Source organism: Macaca mulatta, chromosome 11 (assembly GCF_049350105.2).
Source record: "Macaca mulatta isolate MMU2019108-1 chromosome 11, T2T-MMU8v2.0, whole genome shotgun sequence".
Taxonomy (NCBI): Eukaryota; Metazoa; Chordata; class Mammalia; order Primates; family Cercopithecidae; genus Macaca; species Macaca mulatta.
Genome location: NC_133416.1, coordinates 129,554,345 through 129,566,505, shown reverse-complemented (window position 1 = coordinate 129,566,505; position 12,161 = coordinate 129,554,345). Strand labels below are relative to the sequence as shown.

Below are 12,161 nucleotides of genomic sequence, written 5' to 3'. Positions count from 1 at the left end.
AGCAAGAACCACTTCTACGTGGGAGCAGGAGACAGGCGTCATCACATTTCTCCTAGTCGGATGGTATCCTTGGGTTTTCTTCTGATGTGGAGGGAGATGGGAGGAGTTGTAGAAATTGCAGAATGGGGCTGGGTGCAGTGGCTCACGCCTGTAATCCCAGCACTTCGGGAGGCTGAGGATCACTTGAGCTCAGGAGTTCCAGACCAGCCTGGTCAACAAGGTGAAGCCTCATCTCTACTAAAAATACAAAAATTAGCTGGGCGTAGTGGTGGGCACCTGTAATCTCAGCTACTGGGGAGGCTGAGGCAGGAGAATCGCTTGAAGCCGGGAGGCAGAGGTTGCAGTGAGCTGAGATCGCACCAGTGCACTCCAGTGAGACTCTGCCTCAATAAATAAATTAATTAATTAAAAGGATTTTCCTGGGGCCCACGAAGCGGTTCAGCCTTCACAAGAGCCTCCCACACTCCTAGGGACAGCCCAGGGCACACCTCGGCCAGCTCGCCTGTGTCCTCAACCGCTTCACCTTCTTCGTCTCTCACAAAATCGTACGTCACGTAATAGCTATAAGCGACGAAAGGGCCTTCGGGCCCGGGTTCCGGGTCTAGGACAGAGGTGTCCAGGACTCCTCTGATGTTTCCGATGGTCACCACAAACTGCGCCTCCTGTGCCAAGAGATCTGCAGAGGAATGGGCAGGACAGGGGGCCCCGTGGAATGGAAGTTGGCAGATAGAAAACAGGAGGGCTGGGAAGGCACAGGGCCCTGGATTCTCTCCAGCACTCAGGGCTGAGCCTTGGTGAGGCAGTCAGGTTCAGGCCACCACTCCGGTAAGCTGGCCTGGAGTGATCTGGGTGTCATTATACCCCTCTCTTCAGCTTGTCTTCCTGATCTGTATATGGGAGTGATAAGGGCTGCTCTGCAGAGGGTCACCTTAGTATTATCTAGCACGTCACAGTGACCTGAAGAAGCCTCCAGTGCACCTTGCAGCATGAACCACAAGGGGGTGACCTCCAGCCACCAGGGAGGTGAAGAAGCTGATTGAAATAACTGTCCCAAGTCCCTACAGGTTTTTATTTTTTATTTTTTTAGAGACAGGGTCTCGCTCTGTCGCCAGGCTAGAGTGCAGTGGTGAGATGAGAGCTCACTGCAGCCTCCACCTCCTGGGCTCAAGTGATCCTCCCGCACCACCTCTTTTTTTTATTTTGTCTCGTTCTGTTGCCCAGGCTGGAGTACACTGGTGTCATCTCGGCTCACTGCAACCTCCACCTCCTGGGTTCAAGAGATTCTCATGCCTCAGCCTCCCGAGTACCTGGGATTACAGGCACTCGCCACCACGCCCGGCTAATTTTTGTATTTTTAGCAGAGATGAGGGTTTCACCATGTTGGCCAGGCTGGTCTCAAACTCCTGACTTCAAGCGATCTGCCTGCTTCAGCCTCCCAAAGTGCTGGGATTACAGGCGCGAGTCACCGCGCCCAGCCTCCCCCTCTCATTTCTGTCTCCAAATCCCAATCACGGAATCAAAGCCTGGCGGAAAACTCTGGCCCAGAAGAGAGGCTGTACCTGACTAGGGTCTGGGTCAAATGGGGAGTTGCAGGACAGAGGGGTGTGCGGACCCAGGAGGGCGGGGCACAGCCAGGCGGAGGCTGGGGTGTCACGCGCCACCCCCTCCCTGCCTGCCAGCAACCTCACCGCCATTGAGGCTGAGCCCCCGGAAGAGATGCTTCTCGTTGGGAGACACGGTGATGTCGTCCAGCACGCAGAGCTGGGCCAGGCTGTCGATGGTGAGGCCGCGGTAGTAGGGCACCAAGGCCAGTGGGTTTCCCTGCAGCACCAGGAGTCGCAGGTGCCGGAGGGTCCTCAGGCTGGCAACCATGCTCTGCAGGTCTGTCAGGTCATTGAAGCCCAGGTCCAGGGAGACGAGGTTGGGCCTGGAAGGTAAGCAGGACCGTCTGAGGGTCAAGAAGCCAGGTGAGCAGGGGACAAGCAGCCCTGCAGCCAAACCAACGGTGGGCCTGGGCCTAAGGACTCTGCCCACCCATGGCCTGCACACCCTGTCCTACCCTTGACCCAAGTTAACCCCGGGTCGGGAATGAGTGCCTGGCTCTTCGTCTCCACTCTCCGTAGCACTGCCGCCCTCAGTCAGAGCCAGAGACGCCCCCACCGACCTCCCCTCGCGGGACTCCTCTCTTCTTGGCCAAACCTCTCAGTAGCTTCCGTAGAGCTTTGCACACTGCGTGCGTCTAGGAGGCTCTGCACAAATACTACGGGCAGACTGGATGGCACAGCAGGGGACAGCCACCGTGGGGGAGCTGTGGACAGGGGCAGGAGTGGACAGGGCAGGAGTGGGGTTGACGCTGGGGACTGGGAGGAGGGAGCCAGAGGCTGGAGGGCTGGGCATCCTAGAAGCAGGAGATGGCGTCTCAAAGGCAGACTGGGGCAGGACCCCAGGAGGCAAGGGGGCTGGGAGGGGCCTGCAAAGGGCATGGGCCAAGGCCTGTGGCCAGACCAAGACACAGGGCAGGGGCAGGGTGAATTTCCTGCTGCCACAAACTAGAAAGCGACTTGATCTCAGCTCTGAGAACAGACGAAAAACACAAGCGGCCGCTGCCAGCACAGCGTCCCCCAATCCTAGCCTCACTCTTCCCCTAAGAGCAGAAGAGAAGAGGAGGAAGAGGAAAGCAGGGTCCGAGAGGGGCTTCCCTTCCCTGCTGCATCCGCCCGCTCCAGGCATGCAGAGGGTTGGACCCCCCAAGGGCGTGCCCTCCAGGTTCCTTGGGGGAAGGAAAGGGGGGAGGCGGTTCTACCCCTTCCGTCCTTGCTGGACTGCTGAAGTCCTGGGACTTCTCACAGCATGCTTTGCAAAGCCTTCCTCTCCCAGCTTCCTTTGATGGCCTTTTCTGGGTGGTCTCTGGTCCCCCTCCTACCCCTTAGGTCCAGGATGTTAAGTTTTCTGCCGCTCACCCACGGAGGAAACCAAGCTGAGTATCAACTGGGAGCTGAACCGTCTGCAGGCTCCTAATGAGCCTGAACCTTCAACAGCGATGGAGCAGCTGGCGCTAGGAGGGCTTGGTTCCAGGGCCGCGGTTCTCAGCTTGGGGGATTTTGCTGCTCAGGGGACATTAGGTACTGTCTGGAGACATTTTTGCTTGTCACAACTAGCAGGGAGGTGCCCCTGGCATCTGCAGATGCAGGCCAGGGATGCTGTTCAATATCCTACCATACCCAGGACAGCCCCACAGCAAAGAATGATGGGGCTCCAATGCCAGCGAGCCCAAGGGGAGAAACCTTCCTCTAAAATATGGCACCAGGCAAAGTGCAGTGGCTCATGCTTGTAATCACAGCCCTTTGGGAGGCTGAAGTAAGTGGATCACTTGAGGTCAGGAGTTCAAGACCAGCCTGGCCAGCATGGTGAAACCCCATCTCTACTAAAAATACAAAAATTAGCCAGGTGTGGTGGTGGGTGCCTGCAATACCCGCTACTTGGGAGGCTGAGGCAGGAGAATCGCTTGAATCTGGGAGGTAGAGGTTGCATAGTCGAGACAGCACACAGCACTCTAGCCTGGGCAAGAGGGAAACTCCATCTCAAAAAAAATAAAAATAAAAAATAAAATAAAAAAATTAAAAGACGGCACCAAAGCAAAGGCTTTCACACCCACCACCTCTTGTTCTCTGGGCTTTTTGTTTACAAAATCCCACTGAAGGGGGATTCAGAAAAATAAACCGTAAGTCTGGAGTTAGCAGCCAGCTGGGAGTTACAGAAAAGACCAAAGCTGAGTTCTCACGCCACCGGGGTAAAATCGCCTCAGCCTGATACTTAATCCCTCCCTCTCGCTTTCCACCTGGGCTCCGGAGTTACCAGTGATCAGCGGTGACGTAGAGACTTTCCAAGGGGCCTAGAAGCTTGTTGTGGCCTAACCCCAGGTGCTGCAGGCCGGCGGGCGGGTGGGCGCACAGACACTCCATGCTGCTGATCTCATTGCCGTAGAGCTCCAGCACCTGGGAGACCAAACGGAAGGCCCGGGACGATAGGGCGCCAAGTCAGCGCTGAGGATCAGGCCCCTCCCCTCCGTCCCGCAGAATTTAGTAGAGGAATCACAGATTACTCACACCCCGCCTCCCTGGCGCCACCCGGCCTCCCTTTAAAAAACCCAGGAAGAGGCCGGGCGCGGTGGCTCAAGCCTGTAATCCCAGCACTTTGGGAGGCCGAGACGGGCGGATCACGAGGTCAGGAGATCGAGACCATCCTGGCTAACACAGTGAAACCCCGTCTCTACTAAAAATACAAAAAAAAAACTTAGCCGGGCGAGGTGGCAGGCGCCTGTAGTCCCAGCTACTCGGGAGGCTGAGGCATGAGAATGGCGTAAACCCGGGAGGCGGAGCTTGCAGTGAGCTGAGATCCGGCCACTGCACTCCAGCCTGGGTGACAGAGCGAGACTCCGTCTCAAAAAAAAAAAAAAAAAAAAAAACCCAGGAAGAAAAGATTCCTGCAGCAGGTCTCGGGAAGTTTCTTTGCCTTTTGTGAAAGACACGTCAACATCTGGAATGGGGGGTGATGTTGGATTGGCAGTGGGGATCTGCATAACATCTGGCACCTTCTCAACCCATAGGAATGTGTCCCTGGGAGGCCCAAAGGGCCCCTCGATGGATAAGGCAAAAATCCAAAGCTAACCTTCCTTGCTTGTAGTTCTCATCCACGGCCTCACACACCTTTTTTGTTGTTGTTGTTTGCTTGCTGGTTTGGGCTTTTTAAATTTTTATTTATTTATTGTTTATTTATTATTATTTTGAGGTGGAGTCTTGCTCTGTTGCCCAGGCTGGAGTGCGGTGGCACAATCTTGGCTCACTGCAACCTCCGCCTCCTGGGTTCAAGCGATTCTCCTGCCTCAGCCTCGAGAGTAGCTGGTATTACAGGCACCAGCCACCACACCCAGCTAATTTTTGTATTTTTGTAGAGACGGGATATTCCTATGTTGCCCAGGCTGGTTTCGAATTTCTGAGAACAGGCAATCTGCCCACTTCAGCCTCCCAAAGTGCTGGGATTACAGGCGTGAGCCACCGCACCTGGCCTGTGCCACATTTTTTGTTTGTTTATCCGTTCATCTGTTTATAGACACTTGAGTTCTGTCCACCCTTCTGCTATTGTGAGTAAAGCAGCTCTGAACTCTGGAGTACAAAAATCTGGCTAAGTCCCTGTCTTCAGTTCCCTCATGGATACACCTAGGAATGGAAGCACTGGGTCATACGGTAATTCTATGTTAAACTTCTGGGAAAGTGCCCTACATTTTAAAAGCCTGGAGCTGGGCCCTACCCTCCACCCACACTGGCCACACCTATGTGGGGTAGGGTAGAGCAAGGCCTCTGGGCTGCGGTGGCCCAAATACTCAAAACAGACCAGGGCTCCTTCACCTTGAGTGTGGGGGGCAGATTGGTGGCATCCACCTCCTTGATTCGATTGGCGCTCAGTACCAACTCCTCCAGCTTTAGAAATTTCAGGAGGTCTTTATCCACCAGGGTGACCTGGAAGAGGGGAGAGGAAGCTGAGGGCTATAGCAGGCAAGGGAGCACAGGCACAGAACCCATGTCCACATTAGGAAGACAGCGGCTCCTCCATCAGTTACCCCTCCCTCCCCACCCCCTGCTTCCCTGGAAGCCGTTCCCACACTGCATTGTTCTGCCGAGATCCAAGAGCCTCTCCCAACCTCCATCCTTCTCTGACCATAGGCGGTGCGTGATTTTCAGGCCAATGACCTGTGTCCTTTGTTGGACCATAAGCCACCTGTGAGGGCAGGAACCTCTCTCCTTTCTGTCTGCCCCAGAGCCACAGTGAACTCTGGGCACTGCAGTCAGTCAAGGTGTCCAGGAATCACCCAGAGCAGGGTCTGACTAGAAGCTGCAGTGACCCATCCATGACTCCTCAGTTCCTGTGGCCTCAAAGACATCCGGACCCTTTCTAGCGGGGCCTCCCTTCTCCAGGGTCACCAACTGTGCCAGTCTGCCAAGGACGGAAGGGGTTCGTTCCCAGGACACGAAACCTTCTGCACTGAAACTGAAAGTCCCTGGCAAACTGCTACCAGTCACCCTATTTGTCCCCCAGTGCCATGTCACTTCCCAGTGGCTCTGGAAAAAGAAAGCCAAGCCGGGGGAAGGCTGAGACCAAGTTTCCAGGCAATGTTTGGGCTGGCTTGCTGACATTATTTATTCATTGAGACAGAGTCTCACTCTTGCTTGCTTGCTTGCTTGAAACAGGGTCTCATTCTGTCACCCAGGCTGGAGTGCAGCGGTGTGATCATGATCACTGCAGCCTCTACCTCCCCAGCTCAAGTGATTCTCCTGCCTCAGCCTCCGAGTAGCTGGGGTTACAGGCGTGCACCACTATACCTGGCTAAATTTTAAAATTTTATAGAGATGGGATCCCACTATGTTGCCCAGGCTGGGTCTCTAACACCTAGACTCAAACGATCCTCCTGCCTCAGCCTCCCAAAGTGCTGAGATTACAAGCACCAGAGAGCCACCGTGCCGAGCCTGGGCTCTGTTACTGATACAAACAAAAAATGATTTTTGGTAACAAATTAAAATAGTTGGAACTACACCAACCATCCTCCACCCTGACTTCCATGGTTTAAATGAAGTAAAACTAACACAGACCCTTTGGAAAACCTTTACTAGAACCCAGGAGGGTCCACTGCAGAACTCAGCTGTGGAAGATGTGCCATGATGGCCTCCAGGGATAAAGGAAGAAGAAACGCGAGGCTGACCGAGTAGCTGGCCCTGCCTGGCACACAAGCCAGGGAGATGAAGCAGAGGGCAGGCTGGCCTTGGCTTCAGCCCCCAGGGCAGGATCCCTGAGGCACTGTGGGGAAGGGTGCCCTCCCCCCAACCTCCCTTAGGGAAGTGGCCACCCTAGCATCACCCCCCTACGTGCCCAGCACTCACCTCCTTATCTACCACCCGCAGGGACCGGAAGTAGGAGTAGAAGAAGGTGTCTGTGATCATCAGCGGGTTCCGGATGGCCAGTTCTCTCAGGAAACTGTCTTCAGCATTCGAGTCGTTCAGCAGAGCCCAGGGGGAGTGGGGGCTGCGGACCAGGCCCAGCAGGGCCTCCACCGTCTCCTCCCCGGGGCTCACCACATCCTCCTCTTTGGGGACCAGCTCTCTCCATGTTCGCCAAGTTTGAGGAAGAAAGCGTGACTTATTCTGCAGTGGCAGAGGTGGGGATTTCTCTAGGTGTGACACAGCCCCCTTAAGGACACCAAATGCTCAAAACAGAACAGATCATAAAACTGGATGATTAGGGATCAAGTTTAGAAATCTAGAAAGTGGGCCGGGCATGGTGGCTCACGCCTGTAATCCCAGCACTTTGGGAGGACGAGCCAGGCGGATCATGAGGTCAGGAGATCGAGACCATCCTGGCTAACACGGTGAAACCCCGTCTCTACTAAAAATACAAAAAATGAGCCAGGCGTGGTGGCGGGTGCCTGTAGTCCCAGCTACCCGGGAGGCTGAGGCAGGAGAATCGTTTGAACCCGGGAGGTGAAGGTTGCAGTGAGCCGAGATCACACCACTGCACTCCAGGCTGGGTGGACAGAGTGAGACTCCATCTCAAAAAAAAAAGAGAAAAAAGAAATTTAGTAATCAATAATTTTGACGGATTATTAGCCATGGATATAACTACAGATGAGGTGAGATACAACATAATTAAAAGATCCCATTCCTTTTAAAAAGGCGGGCGGATCACTTGAGGTCAGGAGTTTGAGACTAGCCTGGGCAACATGGTGAAACTCTGTCTCTACTAAAAATACAATAATTAGCTGGGCATGGTGGCAGCTGCCTGTAATCTCCGTTACTCAGGAGGCGGAGGTTACAGTAAATCGAGATCGCGTCACTAAGCTCCAGCCTGGGCAATAGGCCTTCCTGGGCTACACCTGGGCTCCCCTCGTGGTTGAAGCCACGGAGGGGAAGGGTCTAGGACTCTGGACACAGGTGGGATGCAGGGGTAACCCCTTCTCCTGGACCCAAGGTCACAGGCTTCAGGCTCAGAGCCACGTCTCACACTGCCTCAGGCTCTCATTAAATGCTCGGAGGCTGGGAAAAGTTGTGGCACTCTTTGCCCAAAACAAAAGCTTTTCACCCCAAAGGAACCTGCCCACTGGAAATCTGGGGTGTTGGCATCGAGTCAGGGAGAGGCCCCGGCCCAGGTCATCTGAGGTGCTCAGGACGGGCCCCGCTCTCCTCCCCCCCGGCAGTGCCCACGGCCCGGTCCCCACCTTCACCCTCGAGCCCCACCCGCCCCCACGTTGGCGGCCCCCAGAATGCGCAGATCCGAGGCCCCAGGGACCAGCCCGCCCCGCTCGCCCGGGCCCGTGCCTCCCCGCAGCCGGTCCAGGCCCCCAGAGTCCCAGCCCCGGCGCCCGCACCCAGCTGCCGGCGCCGCACGGGAACTCGCGCAGACACAGCTTCCGCAAGTGCTCGCGCACCGCCGCGCTCACGGTCCCGGTCCCGGGCCGCTGAGTGCCAGGCCAGGCCTCAGACTCGGACTCAGACTTGTAAGACGCCTCCATGGCCGGTGCGTTGCCAGGCAACCTCCAGGACGCGTGCGCGGGGGCCGGGGCCTCTCCAAGCGCGCTCACCTGCCCCGAGGAAAAAGCCCCCCATCCGGATCACAGACAACTCGGCCCCAACCACCTGGGTTTTCTCTTCTGCCCTCATCTACAAAAATGGGATAACAGCTGGTGGTTCTAAGTGCAGCAGCTCCCGCAGGCAGTGAGCGCTGTAGCTGACCTGTTTCTTACCTCCTGTCAAGCACTCCCCACGGAAAGTCATCCTATACCCATCTGACAGCTGGAGAAAGGAGAAGAGGACCCAAGGTCAAACCTCTCGACTCCAGCCAGCCAGTGGGTTCCAGGGTGGGTCTCTCTAAGCCTGGAGTCAGGGGTTTCATACTGTCCACCTGTATAACTGTTTAAGCACCCAGTCCTCATTTTATGTTTTTAACTTTTTATTTTATTTCATTGAGACAGAGTCTCACTCTGTCGCCCAGGCTGGAGTCCAGTGGCGAGATCTCGGCTCACTGCAATCTCAGTGTCCCGGGTTCCAGCGATTTTCCTGCCTCAGCCTCCCTAGTAGCTGGGATTACAGGCGCGCATGACCACTTCCGACTTTATTTTTTATTTTTTTTATTTTATTTATTTATTTTTTTTTGAGACGGAGTCTCGCTCTGTCGCCCAGGCTGGAGTGCAGTGGCGCTATCTCGGCTCACTGCAAGCTCCGCCTCCCGGGTTTACGCCATTCTCCTGCCTCAGCCTCCCGAGTAGCTGGGACTACAGGCGCCCGCCACCTCGCCCGGCTAATTTTTTTGTATTTTTAGTAGAGACGGGGTTTCATTGTGTTAGCCAGGATGGTCTCGATCTCCTGACCTCGTGATCCGCCCGTCTCGGCCTCCCAAAGTGCTGGGATTACAGGCTTGAGCCACCGCGCCCGGCCAACTTTTTTATTTTTTAGACCGAGTTTCACTCTTGTTTTCCAGGCTGGAATGCAATGGCGCGATCTCGGCTCACTCCAACCTCCGCCTCCCAGATTCAACCGATTCTCCTGCCTCAGCCTCCCGAGTAGCTGGGATTATAGGCGCCTGCCACAACGCCCCGCTAATGTTTTGTATTTTTAGTACAGACAGGATTTCACCATGTTTGCCAGGCTAGTCTCGAACTCCTGACCTCAGGTGATCCACCACCTCGGCCTCCCAATGTGCTGGGATTACAGACGTGAGCCACTGTGCCCGGTCTAACTTTTTGTATTTTACTAGAGATGGAGTTTCACCATGTTGCCCAGGTTGGTCTCAAACTCCTGGGCTCAGGCAATCCGCTGGCCTCAGCCTCCCAAAGTGTTGGGATTACAGGTGTGAACCACCACGCCCAGCCATGAAGCTTCTTTTATAAGAACATTAATCCCATTCCTGAGGAGCCCCCACACTTAATCACTTCCCAAAGGGCCCCACCTCTTAATACTATCACACTGGGCATCAGGTTCTGACAAATGAATTTCGGAAGAACACATTAACATCTCTCATTCTTTTTAACTATACGATATTGGGACAACTTTACTGTTATTAGAAAAATTAGGCTGGGTGGCTGGGAGCGGTGGCTTACCCTGTAATCCCAGCACTTTGGGAGGCCGAGGTGGGTAGATCACGAGGTTAGCAGATCAAGACCATCCTGGCTAACACGGTGAAACCCCATCTCTACTAAAAATATAAAAAATTATCTGGGCGTGCTGGCAGGCACCTGTAGTCCCAGCTACTCCTAGGAGGCTGAGGCAGGAGAATGGCATGAGCCCGGGAGGTGGAGCTTGCAGTGAGTGGAGATTGTGCTACTGCACTCCAGCCTGGGCGACAGAGCGAGACTCTGTCTCAAAAAAGAAAAAAAAAGAAAAATTAGGTTGGGCATGGTGGCTCATCCCTGTAAACCTAGCACTTTGGGAGGCTGAGGTGGGTGGATCACCTGAGGTCAGGAGTTTGAGACCAGCCTGGCAAACATGGTGAAATCCCGTCTCTACTAAAAATACAAAATTTAGCCAGGCATGGTGGCATGTGCCTATAAACCCAGCTACTTGGGAGGCCGAGGCAGGAGAATTGCTTGAACTCATCAGGCGGAGGTTGTAGTGAGCCAAGATCATGTCACTGCATTCCAGCCTGGGCAACAGAGCAAGACTGTCTCAAAAAAAAAAAAAAAAAAATTATCCAAAACAGGGAGTTAAGGCAAAAAGATGACCATGTGTCCTTTCGAAAAAGAAAATATCCTTTTTTTTGGGGGGGGGGGACAGGGTCTCACTTTGTTACCCAGGCTACAGTGCAGTAGCGTGATCACAGGTCCCTGAAGCCTGGACCTCTTGAGCTGAAGTGGTCCTCCCACCTCAGCCTCCTGAGTAGCTGTGACTACAGGCATGCATCACAACGCCTGGCTGTTTTTGTATTTGTAGTAAAGACAGGGTTTCACCATGTTGCCCAGGCTGGTCTCGAACTTTTGACCTCAAGTGATCCACCCACCTCAGCCTCCCAAAGTGCTGAGATCACAGGCGTGAGCCACCATGCCTGGCTCTCAAAGAATAAAATAAATATCTTTGAGTCCATAGTGATATAAATAAATCAAGAAGATGAATCACAGACATGGCTCCTGCGATTTTAATGGAGCAACAGATGGACAATGTGCAGTGAAGGAAGAGAAGACTGAGAGGGGAAATCAAGCATCCTATTTGGAACAAGTTAAGGTCCAGATGCCAATGGGCATCTACTCTGTCAAATCAGCCATTGGTTAGGAGTAAGAGCTCAGGAATGAGGTCAGGTCTGGGCGGACCACAGAACCCAAGATGCACAGAATGGGCCCAGCCAGGAAGTCCTTCCACCCTTCATCCCAAGTCCCCCTGCAGCCACCACTGTCTCTTATCTCTTCCTTCTCATCCAAGCTTCTTGACACAGTGATCTATGCTCACTTTTTCTTTTTCTTTTTTTTTTTTTTTTTGAGACGGAGTCTTGCTCTGTCGCCCAGGCTGGAATGTAGTGGTGCAATCTTGACTCACTGCAACCTCCACCTCCTGGGTTCAAGCGATTCTCCTGCCTCAGCCTCCCGAGTAGCTGGGATTACAGGCGCCCCGCCACCATGCCCAGCTAATTTTTGTATTTTTAGTAGAACGGGGTTTCATCATGTTTGCCAGGCTGATCTCGAACTCCTGACCTCAGGTGTTCCACCTGACTCAGCCTCCCAAAGTGCTGGGATGACAGGTGTGAGCCACCATGCCTGGCCTATGCTCACTTTTTCCTCACTTCCCAAACCACCACGATATAACTGCCACACCAACAATTTATTCAAACTCTCCCAGCAAAATTTCTGTGACCTCATGTTGCCCAATCTAGTGAATCTCCGCAGCCTTTATCTTATTTGACCTCTTCGTGGCTTTTGATGATGCCAACCATTTCCTCCTTCTTGAAAAACTACTTTTCATCTTATTCCATGACAGCATGTGTTTCTGGTTACTTTTCTTTCTCTTTCTCTTTTTTTTTTTTTTTTTTTGAGATGGAGTCTCACTCTGTCACTGAGCTGGAGTTCAATGGCGCGATCTCAGCTCACTGCAACCTCCGCCTTCTGGGTTCAAGCAATTCTCCTGCCGCAGCCT

General features: G+C 53.9%; 1 protein-coding gene across 17 annotated transcripts in view; it reads right to left on the bottom strand.

The window, feature by feature from the left end:
- The window catches only part of LRRC43 (leucine rich repeat containing 43), a 41,035-nt gene that overhangs the window by 13,471 nt on the left and 15,403 nt on the right, over positions 1 to 12,161 (bottom strand). For 8 of the 17 annotated variants that reach the window (XR_003720850.2, XR_013401637.1, XM_077955619.1 and 5 more), the window contains exons 1-6: positions 8,414 to 8,683; positions 6,933 to 7,193; positions 5,406 to 5,516; positions 3,856 to 3,995; positions 1,689 to 1,927; positions 489 to 676 (exon numbers count right to left, since the gene is read on the bottom strand). Coding sequence is in view for 12 of the 17 variants with exons in the window: in XM_077955619.1 (XP_077811745.1) it covers positions 489 to 676; positions 1,689 to 1,927; positions 3,856 to 3,995; positions 5,406 to 5,516; positions 6,933 to 7,193; positions 8,414 to 8,557 (1,083 nt within the window). In the remaining 5 variants the exon portion in view is untranslated. Of the gene's footprint in view, positions 1 to 488; positions 677 to 1,688; positions 1,928 to 3,855; positions 3,996 to 5,405; positions 5,517 to 6,932; positions 7,194 to 8,413; positions 8,685 to 12,161 lie in introns of those variants that run through there. The other 9 variants (XR_013401636.1, XM_015153016.3, XM_015153017.3 and 6 more) reach the window with 4 other exon arrangements.